The sequence below is a fragment of the Mustelus asterias genome, chromosome 19 (assembly GCF_964213995.1).
Source record: "Mustelus asterias chromosome 19, sMusAst1.hap1.1, whole genome shotgun sequence".
In the NCBI taxonomy this organism is placed as follows: domain Eukaryota; kingdom Metazoa; phylum Chordata; class Chondrichthyes; order Carcharhiniformes; family Triakidae; genus Mustelus; species Mustelus asterias.
In genome coordinates this window covers 60,067,017-60,086,275 of record NC_135819.1, presented here as the reverse complement: position 1 = coordinate 60,086,275, position 19,259 = coordinate 60,067,017, and the positions used below count along the sequence as shown (strand labels likewise).

General features: G+C 43.0%; 1 protein-coding gene across 4 annotated transcripts in view; it reads left to right on the top strand.

The window, feature by feature from the left end:
* The window catches only part of orc5 (origin recognition complex, subunit 5), a 108,387-nt gene extending 90,609 nt beyond the window's left edge, over positions 1–17,778 (top strand). For all 4 annotated transcript variants that reach the window (XM_078234727.1, XM_078234729.1, XM_078234731.1 and 1 more), the window contains exons 14-15: positions 9,958–10,070; positions 17,181–17,778. In XM_078234727.1, the coding sequence (XP_078090853.1) occupies positions 9,958–10,070; positions 17,181–17,226 (159 nt within the window). In that variant the 3' untranslated portion in view covers positions 17,227–17,778. The remainder of the gene's footprint in view (positions 1–9,957; positions 10,071–17,180) is intronic.
* Positions 17,779–19,259: the final 1,481 nt, after the last annotated feature.

Below are 19,259 nucleotides of genomic sequence, written 5' to 3'. Positions count from 1 at the left end.
CCCTCCCTCCCGCGCTCCCCCGTCCCTCCCGCGCTCCCCCGTCCCTCCCGCGCTCCCCCGTCCCTCCCGCGCTCCCCCGTCCCTCCCGCGCTCCCCCGTCCCTCCCGCGCTCCCCCGTCCCTCCCGCGCTCCCCCGTCCCTCCCGCGCTCCCCCGTCCCTCCCGCGCTCCCCCGTCCCTCCCGCGCTCCCCCGTCCCTCCCGCGCTCCCCCGTCCCTCCCGCGCTCCCCCGTCCCTCCCGCGCTCCCCCGTCCCTCCCGCGCTCCCCCGTCCCTCCCGCGCTCCCCCGTCCCTCCCGCGCTCCCCCGTCCCTCCCGCGCTCCCCCGTCCCTCCCGCGCTCCCCCGTCCCTCCCGCGCTCCCCCGTCCCTCCCGCGCTCCCCCGTCCCTCCCGCGCTCCCCCGTCCCTCCCGCGCTCCCCCGTCCCTCCCGCGCTCCCCCGTCCCTCCCGCGCTCCCCCGTCCCTCCCGCGCTCCCCCGTCCCTCCCGCGCTCCCCCGTCCCTCCCGCGCTCCCCCGTCCCTCCGCCCCCTCCCCCGTCCCTCCGCCCCCCCTCCCCCGTCCCTCCGACCCCCTCCCCGTCCCTCCTCCTCCGCCCCCCTCCCCGTCCCTCCGCCCCCCTCCCCCGTCCCTCCGCCCCCCTCCCCCGTCCCTCCGCCTCCCTCCGCCCCCCTCCCCCGTCCCTCCGCCCCCCTCCCCCGTCCCTCCGCCCCCCTCCCCCGTCCCTCCGCCCCCCTCCCCCGTCCCTCCGCCCCCCTCCCCCGTCCCTCCGCCCCCCTCCCCCGTCCCTCCGACCCCCTCCCCGTCCCTCCTCCTCCGCCCCCCTCCCCGTCCCTCCGCCCCCCTCCCCCGTCCCTCCGCCCCCCTCCCCCGTCCCTCCGCCTCCCTCCGCCCCCCTCCCCCGTCCCTCCGCCCCCCTCCCCCGTCCCTCCGCCCCCCTCCCCCGTCCCTCCGCCCCCCTCCCCCGTCCCTCCGCCCCCCTCCCCCGTCCCTCCGCCCCCCTCCCCCGTCCCTCCGCCCCCGTCCCTCCGCCCCCCCTCCCCCGTCCCTCCGCCCCCCCTCCCCGTCCCTCCGCCCCCCTCCCCGTCCCTCTGCCCCCCTCCCCGTCCCTCCGCCCCCCTCCCCCGTCCCTCCGCCCCCCTCCCCCGTCCCTCCGCCCCCCTCCCCCGTCCCTCCGCCCCCCTCCCCCGTCCCTCCGCCCCCCTCCCCCGTCCCTCCGCCCCCCTCCCCCGTCCCACCGCCCCCCTCCCCCGTCCCTCCGCCCCCCTCTCCGCCCCCCCGCCCCTCCTCTCCGCCCCCCTCATGGCACTCTTCCCTCCCTCCCGGGCGCTCTCACCCTCCCGCATATCCATGCACACATTTTCTTTTCAGATTCTCTTTTAAATGCCTTGATTGAATCTGCTTCCACTGCACTCTAAGACAGTGCATTTCAGAACTTAATCACTTCCTGCATGGAAAAGTATTTTTCCTTATCGTTTTTGCTTCTTTTGCCAATTACTTTTAGTCTATGCCCCCTCATTCTCAATCATTTCACGAATGGGAACGATTTCTCCCTATCTACTCTGCCCAGATCCTTTATGACTTTTAATACCTCTATCAGATCAGGAAGACAGCCCCAACTTCTCCAATCTATCTTCATAACTAGAGTTACTCATCCCTGAAACCATTTTCCTGAATCTTTTTTGCACTCTCTCCAATACCTTCATATCCTTCCTAAGGTGCGATGTCCAGAACTGTGTTCAGCAACCCAGCTGAGGCTGACCTAGTGTCTTATACAAGTTCAACATGATCTCCTTGCTCTTGCATTTTCTCTTATTAGTTAAGACTAATATATGTTTTGTTAACCATGCTCTCAATCTTTTCTGCCACCTTCAATGATATGTACATATACATCCAGGCCCCTCTGTTCTGCCCCGTTTTGAAGTTATATCCTTTATTTGATATTGTCTCTGCGTATTCTTCCTGCCAAAATCAATCACTTCACATTTCTCTGCATTATATGTCATCTGCCACCTGTCTTTTGGCAGTGCTACACTATCCTCCTCACAGTTCATAATGCTTTTAAATTCCGTATCATCTGCAAATATTGAAAGTGTAACCTGTACACCAAGGTCTAAGTCATTTAATGTATATCAGGAAAACCAAGGGTCCCAACATTGACCTTTGGGAAATTCCACTACAAACCTTCCAAACTACTACTCACTCTTCCCCACCCAATGTTGTATCCATGTTGCTACTTCCCTTTTTATTCCATTTTACTTCGCTCACAAATCTGTTGTATGTTTCCTCTAAAATATTAATATAAACCATGTTTGGGGACCACCACTTGAGTTCAGGTGATTACATAGCCTCCGGATACAGGTAAATCCATGTCTGCCTGCAGTACAACCCCAAAGCAAAGCCAAGGGACAGTCAACAGTCCCTTCAAAATCCCACCCGCAAGGCATTGTAATTGTTGCTGGTATGTGGAGTCGGAACAGCAAAGCAAACCTTCAAGTCCTAAATTTAGGCAAACAACATGTAGGCCTATGTCCAGGAGAGTGCACACACTGGAAGGTCCACCTACATCTGATGTGGAACAATTAAACTGCATAGAAATGTCCAATTAAGATAACCGTATGGTTAAATAGACATTCAGTATTAATGGAGATCGATACAGGTGCAGCTGTTTCGACGGTTGGACAATCAGTGTTCAGTAAAATTCACACCGGACTACAACCTTTAACTTTAATCAAGACTTTGGCAAAACTGAGAACTTATACAGGGAAACCTGAGAATTGTGGGTATAACCTTTGGTCCTGTCTCTTACGAAACGCTACTGGTTCGGTTACCATTAATGATAGTGGGGGGCTGGGCCCGAGCCTAATAGAGCAAAACAGGTTGAGAGAAATCCATCTGGATTAGGTATACAATTCCCAGTTAGAAAATGGCTGCTTGAGTGAAGTCCTGCACAAATACCTGGAAGTTTTCCAAGAAGGGCTAGGAACTATAAAAGGAGCCAAAGCGACCTTACATGTCCAAAGGTGTGCAGGCTTGGTTGTCCCTTAGCTAGAGGATAGGGCTTGGATGGGATTGTTATCAGTGCAGGCTCGATGGGCCGAATGGCCTCCTTCTGCACAGTAGAGATTCTGTGATTCTACTCTATGATTCTATGAAGCTAGTGGATTGCAATGATATATAAAGTGCAGATTTAAAAGAAAAATACTTAATTCAACAGTTGGGCACGCATGAGTGAAATTGTCTCCATTTGTAATTTGCGATCTATCTGTGATCATCATTCACCTAATTTTAAGCACAGTGATTTAGTTGAGATAGGTTATATCTGTTTTTGTTAAGATGATGATTCATAGTGATTTCTGAATATGATTTTTGGAAAGTTATTTCAATTGTTTCAACACTTGAACACACATCAGAATCTCTGCAGTGTGGGTTTGTTGCATGATAAACCTCTATGTTTAGAGACCTCATTAGCCCTTTTTTAATTAAAGCAGTTTTATTATTTTACAATCAGACTTGAGTGAAATAGCTTACGAATTATTAGAGGCTTATATAAAGGGTATGAGACTCTGGATTTATGGAGACATTTATGGATTTCCCCTGATGGACCCAAGAAGGGCCCATGTTCTATTCTGAGTAATTTCAGCCAGAACAGCAGTGAAAGTGCTATCATTGGCTAGGCTGTGATTTTCCATGCCAGAATAGCCTATTGACGCTCGCTGTTGAGGCCCAACTCAAGTAATAATGATTGAGCAGAAATACCAGATCCACATAAAGGGAAGAGCAGAATTTTAGTTAAGAAAATTATATGACCTAATTTTCATAAATGTGTGAGAGTATATGTCACTGTTCAACCTTAACCAAGTGTCTTAGACCTTTCAATTTGACCAACGAAACCAGAGGGAGAGAAAGGCAGCAATTGCAGTATGTTCAAAGCACCCTATCTATGCGACAAATTTCCTTAATTAAATGTCACCATCATGTTTGGTAATATTTCCATTTGTGAATTGGCACACTATTGCCATTTGACAATAGAATTTGTGGCTGACAGAATTCTGAAATGAAGAAGACAATTTTCACATGTTCCCCTTTTACCGGGTGCTGGGTGTGACACATTGCATGACACTGGTCCTGACCTCAATATGGGCCCGAGTCACTTTCATTTTCCCAATGTACGCAACTCCTCATTACCCTGGAGCAAGCTTGCTTCAAGGCAAACCCTAGTGCTTTGTGGCAAGGGATGACAGCCAAAGATTTACCAAGGTATTCCACCAAGGTGGAAAGTCAACATATCTTCTCTCTTGCACTAAAAGGGGTGGCTACTGTTTATCTCTTAACTAATGACTATAAGAAAACATGATCTGGCCACTATCTCACTGCTGTTTGTGCGACCTTGCTACCTGCAAATTTAACTGCCATGTTTGTCTACATCACCACATTGACTACGCTTCAGAAGTGATTAATTGGTTAATGCGCTTTGGGACACCCTGTGGTCATGAAAGATGCTATATAAATGCAAGTTTCTTTTATTCCCTGTATTTTTATTTTTATTTCATACTTAAAACATTGCAGTTTATTCTTCTGTTATACAAATCTTGTATCTTGTCATTTAGTGAGTCAGAGTATTGCATCACAGCAATCCTAACATATTTCTTTTTAAATAAATTAACTCTTAAAATTTGCTACTGTGGAAACATGTTGGAATGTAGACTTGAAAGAATGCTCTGTACTTTGGGGTCTGCTGATAACTGTCAAGAGTTTTCTTTCTTGGTGTTCAATTGCAGGCATTTCAAATAGTTATGAGAACGTAGTGTTTGTAGTGCTCGATGTTTTGTGCTCTTGATCTAAGTATTGTAAAGGAAGGTTTCTCTACCTTCCGTTGAGGATGGTAGTGATAAAATCTCTGTTGAAACATTTATTTTTAAATTTTTTAACGCTGCTATATTTTCAAATGGGGACCATCTGGAAAATGTGTTCAGTTAACCCGATTAATACACTTCAATAAACACTAGAAAAATGCAATGGATAAATAAGGATGCGACTTTTAAATGGTGCAACATAGAATCCCTATTGTGCAGAAGGAGGCCATTTGGCCCATCGAGTCTGCACTGACCACAATCCCACCCAGGCCCTATCTCCGTAACCCCATGTATTTACACTGCTAATCCCCCGGCACACAATCTGCCGAACCTGCACATCTTTGGAGTGTGGGAGGAAACCGGCGTACCTGGAGAAAACCCACGGAGACACGGGGAAAATGTGCAAACTTCAGACAGACAGTTACCTGAGGCAGGAATTGAACCCAGGTCCCTGGCACTGTGAGGCAGCAGTGCTAACCACTGTGCTACCGTGCTGTCCTGCAGTCTTAACTGGTAAACAGATGCATTTTACATTTAAGATCTTTTGTTTCATCTTTTGGTCTTTAAAATCATAATGATACAGTGCAGAAGGGGGCCATTTTGTCTGTTGGGCCTGTGCCGGTCATTGTTTGGAGTTATCCAACCACTGAACCTTTCACATAGCCTTGTAAAGTTTTACCTTTAAAGATTTATTCCAATTCTTTTTCAAAGTTACTATTGGGTCTGCTTCAAGCACCCTTCAGGCAGCGCATTTCAAATCATTGCAACTTGCTCCTAAAACAAACATTTCCACATGTCGCCACCGCTTGCCAATTATCTTAAATCTGTGTCCTCTGGTTATTGGACATCTGCCACTGAAAACAGTTTCTCCTTATAAATTCCATCAAATGATTCCATGATTTTAAACACTTTGATCAAATCTCCTCTTAACCTTCCCTGCTGTAGGAAGAATAAGCCCCAAGTCCTCTAGTCTTTCCACATAACTGCACGGTAGCACAGTGGTTAGCACTGCTGCTTCACAGCTCCAGGGACCTGGGTTCGATTCCCGGCTTGGGACACTGTCTGTGAGGAGTCTGTCTTCTCGTGTCTGCGTGGGTTTCCTCCGGGTGCTCCAGTTTCCTCCCACAGTCCAAAGATGTGCGGGTTCGGTTGATTGGCCGTGCTAAAAAGAAATTGCCCTGAGTGTCGCGCGATGTGTATGTTAGAGGGATTAGTGGGTAAATATGTAGGGATATGGGGGGAGGACCTGGGTGGGTTTGTGGTCGGTGCAGACTCAATGGGCCGAATGGCCTCTTTTCTGTACTGTAGGGTTTCTATGATAATTGAAGTCCTTCACACTTGCTACCATTTTCGTAAATCTCCTTCAACACCCTGACTAAGGCCTTAACATCTTTCCTAAAAGTTTATCGCAGGGAATAGTCCAGTCGCTCTGTTGAAAGGTCGACAACCTAAAATGTTAACTCTGTTCCTCTTGTGCTGCCAGACCTGCTGAGTATTTCCAGTATGTGCAGTATTTTGCTTTGGTTCTATTCTTTTTTTACATTATTCCTATACTAAAGAGGCCAAGAATCTTGCATGCTTTTTACAGTCTTCTCAACTTCTCCTGCCGTTTCACAAATGTGTGTGTATGCGCCCCATGCTATCTGTTCCAGCACCCCTTTTAAGGGTGCGTTGATTGGCTTATATTTTCTGTACTCATTGTTCCCTCAAAATGCATTACTTGGCATTTCAGTATGTAAAATTCAATTTGCCATATGTCTGCAAATTTTACCAGTCAGACTGTCTTTGCTGTCTTCTTCATTATTTACCACATTTGAGTTTAACATCATCTGAAAACTTTCAAATTATTCAGTTTATCCAAGCCCAAGTCACTAATATATATTAAAAAGAGCAGTGGTCCTAATACTGATCCCAGAGAAAACCACATTTATGATTACTTTAAATCTTTAAAGCAACCATTCACTACGACTCTGCTTTTGTCCCTGAGTTGATTTCATGTCCCCACTGCCATTGACCCTTTAGTCCCACATACTTCAAATTTGTAAACAAGATTGTCTATATCCTTTGAAAGTCTATAGGCGGGATTCTGTGATCCTGTCTGTGCCCACCCGTCTGCAAGTGATAATGGAGAATTTGGCGTTCCAGCCAAAACTCTGTGATTTTCAGCAGCACCAGAGACAGCCGCGAACGAGGACAGAGGTTTTTGCATACATACGCACATCGTCAACCACACTATAGCTATTTGCATGTATATAGCACTTTTAATGGAGTAACGTATCTATGCTTTACAGGTACATAAACAAAATTTGTCTTTGAGCCACGCAAGGAGATATTAAGACAAATAAAAGGTAGATGTTCAGTAGCATCTCAAAGGGAGGAGAGAGAAGTAGAGGGGTTCAGGAAGGGAATTCCAGAGCTTGGGATGCCTAGGCAACTAAAGACATAGCTGTCAATGGTGGAGAAATTAAATCTGGGGGACACGCCAGACACCAGAATTGGATGAATACAAAATGTAGGAGGATAGTAAAGCTGGAGATGGTTTCAAAGATAGGAGGGGTGAGGCCATGGAGGGATTTGAAATGGTAAATGAGATTTTTAAAATCTGTGTTGCTGGACTAGATCCCGGTTTAGTACACCGAGCACTGGAACGAGTGAATGAGGAGGCTTGATGGAAATTTGGATACAGGCAGCAAAGTCTTGGAGAATTCATGTTTATGTAGGGTAGAAGATGGTAGACTGGCTAGGTCAACATTGGTATAAAGGTTTCAGCTGCAGATGAGCTGAAGCAAGTGCAGAGTTGGGCTATGTTACTGAGTTGGAAGTAGGCAGTTTTAATAATGGAGTAGATGTGTGGTAGGAAGCACGTGCGGGGGTCGTATACAACGCCAAGACTGTCAGTGGTTAGGTTCAGCTTCAGAGTTGGCCAGGGAGAGGAGTGAAGTGGTAGCTAATGATCCAAGTTTGTAACCTCATTGACCCACTATTCCTTTCATGAACATGGATGGAGGTTTCCTTTCACTGAGGCAGGAATGCCAACAGAGGGAATATAGTTGCTCTGTGCATTTCTGCTGCCCTCCCAGAAGCGAACTCAAGGTTGGAATAAATAACTTTCAGTACTTTGAACTAGCAAATGGGTCTTTGGATTACTTCCATTGTAAAGTATATTTGGCAAAATACATTTTTTTAAAAAGGGACTAAAACAGATCAGCGAACATAACATTTGCTCATTTGGAAGTGGGCCAATCTTCTGGGAGTTTCAGTGATTGGCCTTAATTAAATACTTGGATGAACTCCCAGACCATATTGTGGACCACTGGGAGATCACCAAATGGGGGTAATACAGAAGTTGCTTGAGACAACAGGTTACAGAGTGCTCTTGGGAAGTTTGTAAGAGGAACTGACCACTTAAATGTAAATGGTTGCATGGGAGTCAAAAATTGCTATTCAAAATGTGGTTGCAAATAGTCTCTGCCTCTTTTTCAACCTTTTTAAAGATTGAATGAAGCACAATGGCTGCAGAACCTGAAAGAAATACCAAAATATGACTCCAGGATAAAAATTTGCAAGCTGCTTGGGATGGTGTGATTACTCTAAATGCTTGGCAATTACCAAGAGGACAACAGTGCAGTTATCAGTGACTAGGATCGAAATGAGTACACTACCTTTAGTTGGAAACCGTTGCAGAAGAAAACAATGCATCTGAGGTGGGCTTGCCCAATATTTTTGTGTGGGGCTCACATTTCAATTTTTTCCTCACTCAAGCTAATGAACAAATTTCGAAAGATAAGATTTGGTGCTACATTAAATATGAATTTCAATAAAATATTGTGGTCTGAAGAAAATAAACACCTTGCTGAGCAAAAATAAAGCAATTTAAATTGATAATTTAAATTATGTGTAATAAAGATGACCAATGGAGCGTGAGGGTCAATTTATGTTTTACTGGCTCAGTCTCAGAATACATATTCACTCGCCTTCACCCACACCCACAGGACAGAATTTTCTATTTTTCAAATAGTGACAGCATGTGGGAAAAACAACATGGATACCACCAGAATTACCATATTGTTAGGCACTGGGCCAGATCTGACGACATCACGCTGGTGAGGCAGGCTCAGAGATCGGAGAAAAAGGGTGTGCTAATACAAAAAAGTAAAAATAGAACAAACTTCCACCCCCCAACGCAACAGAGATTGAAGGAGGGGGGGGGGAGCTATCAGGCACAAAGGCCTGATAATTACATTTAACTACATTCAAATAGGGATCCTGATGTTCAATGTCATTGGCTTGCGGCTGGGAAAATCGGAACACTAAATCTTGCCAACCTAAATCAGATTGCCACAGGAATTCCTGTTTCCAATCCTGTCCCCCCCGCCCCCGTGTGAGTTAGTGTATGTTGTTATGTGAGAGTGAGCCAGGCTCTCTCTTTCCCTCTCTCTCACACATTCTCTCAGTCATGCACATTCATGCTCACACACTTGCTCGTGCACACACTCGCTTGCTCTCACTCGCATACTCACTCACTCATTGCTCTCATGCACACACACTCACTCCCACACACACACACACTCACACTCACACACACCCTTGCTCACACACAATCTCACTCATGCACCCTCTCACTCGCGTGCTCTCGTTCACAGGTGCACACGTGCTTATGCTCACAGGTGCACTCGCGCTTGTAGGTGCATGCTCACTCGCACCTCACAACAGAGGTCCCAGCACTGAAAACCACTAGGTACAGATCTCCATTCTGAAAAACATCCTTTGTTAAAAAACTGGTGGCACTTCAACAATTAACCCATGTTGGTCATGATGATAAAATAAGTCACTTTCTTTCATAGTAATTATCTCTGATTTAGTAAATTTAGAATTAAGTTCTATAATTAGCTTTTGTTACTCCATAGTTCTTTAACATTTTAATGTGTTAGTTGAACTAATTGTTCTGAAAAATTGCTAAATATTTTAATTGCATAGTCTAAGCTTTTGTAAGCTTCTTTTTGTTTATCAACTTAACTAATATTTATAGAATAATATGGAATGCGGTTAAAAAACTATCCTTATTGTTATTTGAAACTATCCTTATTGTTATTTGCATCTTCAGATCACTTCGCTGGTGGCACTTCAACTATTAACCCATGTTGGTCATGATGATCAACTGGATGGGCCAAAATATAAATGCACAGCAAGTCTTGATTTCATCAGAGCAATTGCCAGGTACATGACCATGTCTTCTGCTGAATTGTAAACATTTGAACTGAGGTATATGAATGAAATTATCAGGTTATCCTTTTGCACGGTGGAGGCTCTAGGTATGATGAGTATATTCTATATGTTAGTTTTGATGATTATCTGCCATTAGATATTTGATTTTATCTCGCCTCATAAACTTTAAAAATGATGCTCAATCTTTAAGCTGCTGGCTGTATTCTGATGAAATATTAAAAATATGTTTGTTAGATGCTTTAGATAATATTTCAGTTTATGTAGAGTATAATGGGAGGGAGGGTGCAAGGCATTTTGGTACAATACATCTGCCTAATATTTGTGTTCAATATTCACAGTGTAAGTAAGTTTAACTTTGATTATTTACAATTAGTTTGTGTTTAGTTATGGACATTAGTCAAATAATCTGTATGCCAACCCAATATGATTTTATGCTGAATTCTGGGACATTAGCTCATTTCATTGTCTGAGCAGCATAGTCAAACATGACAAGGGAGAAAAACATATAGCCCTTAAGATGCAAGACATCAAGGTTCATAGAAACCATAGAAGAAACCCTACAGCACAGAAAGAGGCCATTCGGCCCATCGAGTCTGCACCGACCACAATCCCACCCAGGCCCTACCCCCATATCCCTACATATTTTACCCGCTAATCCACGCATCCCAGTACACTAAGGGGCAATTTTTAGCATGGCCAATCAACCTAACCCGCACATCTTTGGACAGTGGGAGGAAACCGGAGCACCCGGAGGAAACCCACGCAGACACGAGGAGAATGTGCAAACTCCACACAGACAGTGACCCAAGCCGGGAATCGAACCCAGGTCCCTGGAGCTGTGAAGCAGCAGTGCTAACCACTGTGCTACCGTGCCGCCCCAAAAGTACTTATGTGAAACCAGCCACCTCCCTAGCAATTAGAATTATCAGCTTCATCCTGTAATTTAAAGACCTATTCTGCAAAGAAAAACTAGTGTTAAAACATTCAGTCTTGTACATTAAATTAGTGCAGTTTAACTTGTGTTGTTTAAAATAAGTCACTTTCTTTCATAGTAATTATCTCTGATTTAGTAAATTTAGAATTAAGTTCTATAATTAGCTTTTGTTACTCCATAGTTCTTTAACATTTTAATGTGTTAGTTGAATGTGTTGTTATATTTAGCACACCAATCAGTTTCAAGCATTAATTTAAATGTATTTTATATAAACTTTGTGTAATTTATGTAACTTTAAGTTTTCTAAAACTATTTTTTATTTTAATTGATTTATGCCAAGCACTGACATATACAACAAAAGCATATTATGGCAAAGCAGTTCTCTCACAAAAACACATTGATAAACACCTTTAATGAAGTTCTGCAGGACATACTGGTACCTATAGATCAGTTAAACATCTGGACCAATGAATCCATATTCCCAGACATCACATGCTGTCTAACTCAAATAAAAGCAGACATTGAAACCATTCTCACCTATATTCTATGCATACCCTATTCAAATTATAAGTACTACCCACTTTGTAAACTTCTTTATTAGTTTTAAGGTTATAAGCAATTTATCAATCCCTTGTTTTAAAAGTAAACTAATGCATTCCAAGTGATCGCAAAGGGAAAGACATCACCCAGCAAAATGACCTCTAAAAACAATCATTCGTCTGATTTAATACCAATTATACAAAGTCTGAGATGATGAGCTCAAAGTGCCTGTCATGAGGGTATGACTGCATGTTTGCCCTATCCTGAACAAATGGGCAATGAAGATATCATAAACATTATCATTAAAAGAAGTAACAGAAACAAATTTTAATGAGAAGGATGGTCCCACAAGTAATTGGACCAAGTAAAGGACCAAGTAAGCCTTGGGGGGGCCAGTCGGGGACAATGGGAAATGCAATCAATAGATGGCCATCGCCCTCGAGAAGCCAATAACAAATTGATCATGCATCCCTGAAACCAAATAGGAATTAGCCTTGCCTCATTTAGGCCACTCAGAATGCAATAACAGAATTGATCAAGTTGTGGGTTGTAGCTTGGAAAGAGTTAATGAGCAGCAGCTTTCACTGAGCAAGTTGCGGAGTAAGTTTGTCAAAGAACCTACTGACCACAGAGCAGCAGAAGTTATGGGGAGAGAGCAGAGACCAAGTGTCAACCTGTGCTCAAGGCTGAGCTGGAAAGCATGTGCCGTCATCTGCTAGTGAAGTCCTGCCCTGCAATCTTTAAATTAAAGTTATTTAGCATTTCCTGAGTTACTTCTCAAAATGTCTGGTTAAAGTCTTAAATGAACTCAATTAGAATTTAAGTTCATATAGCACCAGAACTTAATACAGTGAAAATTTATAGCACATCTGGTCAGTATTATGTAATAAATAGAAATTCTGTATTTAGCTTAAAAGATTCAGGAGAAATGTAATACTCTGGTTAAAGCGATTTCAGGTCTCACTGCAATTGGTTTGCCTTTTAATTCTGCAGCTTAAAATATCTGATGGAATTGGAAAACTAATTATTGTGGCTGATTTGAAATAATATTTCTGAGAACTCTTTAGCATATAACTGAGATCAGTCACGTGATTATGAGAGTTTAGTCCTTGAGCTGGACAGCCCGTTTTTCCTTTGGGAAAAAGATACAAAAGTCTGAGGTCACATACCAACCGACTCAAGAACAGCTTCTTCCCTGCTGCTGTCAGACTTTTGAATGGATCTACCTTGCATTAAGTTGATCTTTCTCTACACCCTAGCTATGACTGTAACACTACATTCTGCACTCTCTCGTTTCCTTCTCGACGAACGGTATGTTTTGTCTGTATAGTGCGCAAGAAACAATACTTTTCACTGTATGCTAATACATGTGACAATAATAAATTAAATCAAATCAGGGCCATACGATGCAGGAGTAGGCCATTTGGCTCATCAAGGTTGCCCCGCTATTCAATGAGATCATGACTGATATGATAATCCTCAACTTTCCTGCCATATCCCCATAACCCTTGATTCCCTACTGATTAAAAATTTGTATTTTTCAGTCTTAAACATACTTAATGATCCAGCCTCTACAGCTTTCTGTAATAAAGAATTCCACAGATTCGCTGCCCTCTGAGAGAAGAAACCCCTTACTCTGAGATATTACGTTGGTCCTAGACTCTTCCACAAGAAGAAAAAAACCTCTCAGCTTCTACTCTGTCAAGCCCTTGACTACCCTATATATCCCAATAAGGTCATCTCTCATCCTTTGAAACTCCAAAAAGTACAGGCCCAAACTATTTAACTTCTCCTCATAAGAAAATCCCTCCATACCTGGAATCAACCTAATGAACCTTCTCTGGACTGCCTCCAATCCCAGTATATCTTTCCTTAGATAAGGGGACCAAAACTGTTCACGGTGTTCCAGGTGTGGTCTAACTAGTGCCAATTTTAAACTCCATTCCCTTTGAAATAAAGGCTAACATTCCATTTGCCTACTCTAATTACCTGCTGAACTTGCATGCTAACTTTTGTGATTTATGCATGAGGACCCTCAAAACCCTTTCTGCTGTAGTTTTCTGCAGTTTTTATCCATTTAAATAATATTTAGCTCCTTTAATTTTCCTACCAAAGTGCATTACTTCACATTTTCCTACATTATATTATATCTGCCAAGTTTTTTTGCCCCTCATCTAACCTGTCTATATCCCTATAAATACTTTTTGTGTCATCCTTACCACTTACCTTCCCACCAATTTTTGTGTCATCCGCAAATTTGGCAATAGTACATTCACTTCCCTAGTCCAAGTCATTAATATATATTATACATAATTCTAGCCCCAGCAATAGTCTGTGTAGCACTCCACTAGGTACAGGTTGCCATCCTGAAAATGCCTCTCTTATCCCAGCTCTCTATCTTCTATCAGTTAGCCAATCCTCTGTTGCATGCTAATATACAACCTCCTGCACCATAGACTCTTATCTTATTAAGTAGCCTTTTGTGCAGTAACTTATCAAATGTTTTTCAGAAATCCAAGTATGTTACATCTACTATTCCCCTTTATCTATCCTGCTCATTACCACTTCAAACAATTCTAATAAATTTGTCAGGTATGGTTTCCTCTCCATGAATCCATGCTGATTCTGCTTGATTATATCATATATTTCTAAAAGTTCTGCTTTCATATCCTTTATAATGGACTCTTAACATTTTCCCAATGACAGATGTTATATTAGCTGGCCTATAGCTACCTGTTTTTTGTCTGCCTTTTTGAATAACCATAGAAGAACCATAGAAACCCTACAGTACAGAAAGAGGCCATTCGGCCCATCGAGTCTGCACCGACCACAATCCCATCCAGGCTCTACCCCCATATCCCTACATATTTTACCCACTAATCCCTCTAACCTACGCATCTCAGGACACTAAGGGGCAATTTTAGCATGGCCAATCAACCTAACCCGCACATCTTTGGACTGTGGGAGGAAACCGGAGCACCCAGAGGAAACCCACGCTGACACGAGGAGAATGTGCAAACTCCACACAGACAGTTACCCAAGCCGGGAATCGAACCCAGGTCCCTGGAGCTGTGAAGCAGCTGTGCTACTGTGCCGCCCTGTGTTACGTTGGTAGTTTTCCAATCCTCTGGGAGTTTTCCAAAATTTAAGGAAGAATTTCAATGTATGAATAGGAACTTCAACCTGGATTTTGCAATAAAAATAGCAGTTAGACTATTGGCACTCATTGCTACTAAAGTATAAATTGGAGAGTAACATTCTACAACTATACCGGAAGTTGCTTTTTAACTTACCAGGTTTCTCTAGAAACTGCCTTATAGTAGTAGCTTGCTGAGAAATTCTGCATTGAGATGCCTGGAATAGTGTGATGTTGCTGCACGCAGGCGATAGATAAATTCTAAATAGGTAGATGATGATAGGACTTGTCTACATATTTTTTTAATGGCATGAGAAGTCTTAATTCTTACTAAGCAACCTCTCTGGTACTGAAATAATGAACTATGATTGTGGTGACTCTTCCCTTCAGAGTTTAATTATTGTTAGAGATTTAAAAAAAATAACAATTGGTTTTTTAAAAATTCTTCTTTTTTATCTCTTAATACCATTGTTCTTTTTCCTCTGTTTTGTTTTCTGTGCAGGATTTGACATTGAATTAAATATTTTAATTTACACTTCCTAGTTCAGAATCTGGGTGCTAAATAAAATATTTCTTTAAGGAGATAGTTGCTTGCTCTGTTCTCACAGGTCATAAATCTCTTGTAGAGGATGTTGTGCTGAAATGACTCTCATCACAAGTTCCAGTGCAAATTTCATGCAATGTCTGTGGGAAAGTGTAATGTACGGTAGGTGGCATTAGTTCACCACTGACCGTTAAATCTAGCCTGTTGATGTTTGGAAGCATAGTGTATGCCAATTTGTGAAAGATTTCAGCACTAAGTAGGAAGCTGGTTGGCTGATACCAGGTACAGATCATGCCTCAAGAGAACTTCTAAATATTTGCTTGGACTTGTCTTGCAAACAGATGGAATGCAAATTACATTTACATAATACCCAATTATGAGCTTAGTTCAAATTTTCTGTAATAATATTACTGCTAAGTCTCATTAGGTAGTCATGGCATGAAGAGATATGCTAAATTTCTTGTTTTATCACTTGAAAAAATAAATGTGGTTCTGTCTATCCTTGTAATTGAATTTCAAATTGAACTGCTTTAGTTAAGGTACTTGGAGGGTTCTGAACGATGAGATATTAACTCTTGAGGAAATATTTAAGCAAGCAACTTCCATTTGAACAGTTCTTTAAAGTAATTTAGTGATTGAAATAAAGGGTTACATTTTTCTTCATTCATTCGACCTCTATTTTTCAGTGAACCACTACCATCACCTCAAGAGGAGAAACATTTTAAAACATTATTTCCCAGGATAGTCAGTATATGCGTCAAACTAGTACATTTCTTACAATTAACCAAAGATCTGTTATCTCACAGATAATATTTACAATTATTGTTACAGTTCTATGCTTTGCTCTCAATGTGGATGGGACTTCTCCATATGGAAGTATCTTACAAACATGATAAAGGGCTGCGGATGCTGGAATCTGAAACATCCTGACTCGAAACATTGGCTCTATTGTTTCTTCACAGATACTGTCACACCTGCTGAGTTTCTCCAGCATTTTCTATTTTTGTCTTGCAAATAATCCAGGTGGTGGTAGGGGGGTGGGTGTGGGCAAGGGAACAGTCAGATGAACGGTCAATAAAAAAAAACACACAACTGTAGCCATTAAAATGTTTCATTGTAAAATGACTTTCTATGAATGGACCATCACCCACAAAACAAGAGATCAGAGTGCACCACACTGCTGTCAGCAATTTGAGAATTTTTCTAACTAAGGTGGACAAGGATGAACATGCCTTATAGCTGACTAGCAAGACAGTGGTTCTGGATGCGGCAAACTGAATTACCCATCGCAGTGTTACAGATCATATAGATGCAAGCAACAGCCTTGCTGAATTCTGAAATGTTTTGAACAGACCACATCTTTGTGGCCACCAATAGGCATAAATGACAGAAATATCGAGTGGCATGTGTTGATAGTTGGATAACACAGTTTATCAAAATGCTGAACCTGCAAAGGAATATACCAGAGGCAGCCTATTCTTTGTACAAACTACGTACTTCTTCAGGCCAGACAGGGAAATTTAGGCCTCTTGCCCCTGGATTCAACCTCGGCACTCCCCTGATTTTCAATTGTGATACCCCTTCATCACCAGAGCATCAGTTGTACACTTGACCTGAATGCTGGCAGGTAGCCAATTTCAATGCGTCTTTCTGTGTAGGATGTTTACCAGGGACATGAAAATTAGGCTCTGGTTAAAATATTTAATTCTAAGTACTTCCTTTTACTTCATACAAAACCAATAATATATATGACCAACAAGTAGTATGCATCCAATGTTAAGACTACAAAGAAGGTGCAATGTAACTGGACCAAGTAATAACAGGTAGGTTTATAGCATGCACAAGATTAATTTCTAATGTAGGTAAGATTTAAATTCATTACAATATTAACTGGTCAAACCCAGTGCGGTGATTAATAACCTATTGTTTCATTTTTCTTCCTTCTAGGACTGTGAATTTTGACATAGTGCGATACCTGTATGATTTCTTGTGAGACCAGATGCACAACCATATGGATACTGCAAACTTTGATCAATGCTTTTGCACCAATTCATACTGCTCTATCTACTCTGTTGATAAGTGGTAGAGGCATTTTGACTGCATTGGATTTGTCCAAGCAGGTGTTAGCACAGTATGGGATATGATGAAAATATCATGATTGGTCAGAATGGATCTTTACAATGAACTATTTACCAGGGACTCTTCAGTATTTTGGAGCTAAGTGTTAATTATTAGCAGCAGGAATTCAGCACAATCTGTTCCAACATTATAACATTATATTCGCACAAACGCTACCTGAAATGTATTTACTTGCAATTATTTTCCTTTGTGAAGTATCCTTTTCTCAAAATGTGGTGTGGCAGCCGTTTATTTGCGATGGGTCTTTTTTTGAGTTGACTGCTGTAATATAGCTCCTCCGAGGAATTTTGTGGTAATTATTCATTTTGTAAAAAAATCTTCTATTTTTAGTTTATAGAAATAAATACAATGCAATAATTGTGTTCTATTGTTGTTCATCTTATTAAACATTTGAAGAGAAATATCCATCCAGGAGTATGTTTTTTCACCTTTAGGAGATAGTAAAACTAATTCATGCCTGTGTTTCAGTAATTTAAATACATATTGAAGATACAGCAATGTCTGTGCATGCTGACAACTTCCCAGCTGTGCTTGTGCTCCAGAACTAGGTGCACCCCTGGCCAAGCTTTTCCAGTACAGCTACAGCACTGGCATCTACCCAACAGTGTGGGAAAATTGCTTGGGTATATGCTGTCTGTTTATACAAAAAGCCCACGAGATGCCATTTGGGGGGGGGGGTATGGCCTATCAGGGGATAACAGCAGCAGCAACCAAAGCAGTAGCACCATGGCTGGCTCTGTTAAGTAGGGAGAGATAAAGAGCACTAGAGCAATAGTTATAGGGGACTCTATGGTGAGGGCTGCAGATGGGCGCTTCTGTGGACGTGAAAGAGACTCCAGGATGGTATGTTGCCTCCCTGGTGCTAGGGTCCAAGATGTCTCTGAACAGGCAGAAAGCATTCTGAAGGGAGAGGGTGAACAGCCAGAGGTCGTGGTACATATTGGTACTAACGACATAGGTAGGAAAAGTGAAGAGGTCCTGCAGCAGCAGTTTGGGGAGTTAGGTAGAAAGTTAAAAAGCAGGACCTCTAGGGTTGTAATCTCAGGATTACTTCCTGTGCCATGTGCTGGCGAGGTTAGGAATAGGAAGATAGGGCAGCTCAACATGTAGCTAAACAGCTGGTGTAGGAGGGAGGGTTTCAGATATCTGGACCATTGGGGCCTCTTCTGGGGCAGGTGGGACCTGTACAAGAAGGACGGGTTGCATCTAAACTGGAAGGGCATAAATATTCTGGCTGGGAGGTTTGCTAGTGTCACACGGGAGGATTTAAGCTAGTTTGGCAGGGGGGTGGGAGCCAAAGCAAAGGTGAATTAGCTGAAGGGGAAGCAGAGAGTAGGGCCAGTAAGATTCAGAGAAAGAGCCGGCAGGGTGTGGTTGCTAATCAAAGAGGATCTGGTGCCTAAAGTGCATTTGTTTCAATGTGAGAAATGTAACAGATAAGGCAGATGAACCTAGAGCTTGGATTAGTACTAGGAACTATGATGATGTTGCCATTACAGAGATTAGTTAAGGGAAGGACAGGATTGGCAGCTTAACATTCCAAGATACAGATGTTTCAGGCGGGATAGAGGGGGATGTAAAAGGGGTGGGAGTTGCACTACTGGTTAAGGAGAATATCACAGCCAAACTGTGGGAGCACACCTCGGAGGGCTCATACACTGAGGTAAAATGGGTAGAGCTCAGGAATAGGAAGAATGTAGTCACAATGTTAGGGGTTTACTATCGGCTACCCAACTGCCAGCGGGAGATAGTGGAACTGATATGTAGGCAGATTTTGGCATGGTGTAAAAGTAACAGGGCTGTTTTGGTGGAAAATTTTAACTTTTCCCCTATATTGACTGAGACTTACTTAGTGCTAGGGGCGTGGATGGGGCAGAGTTTGTAAGG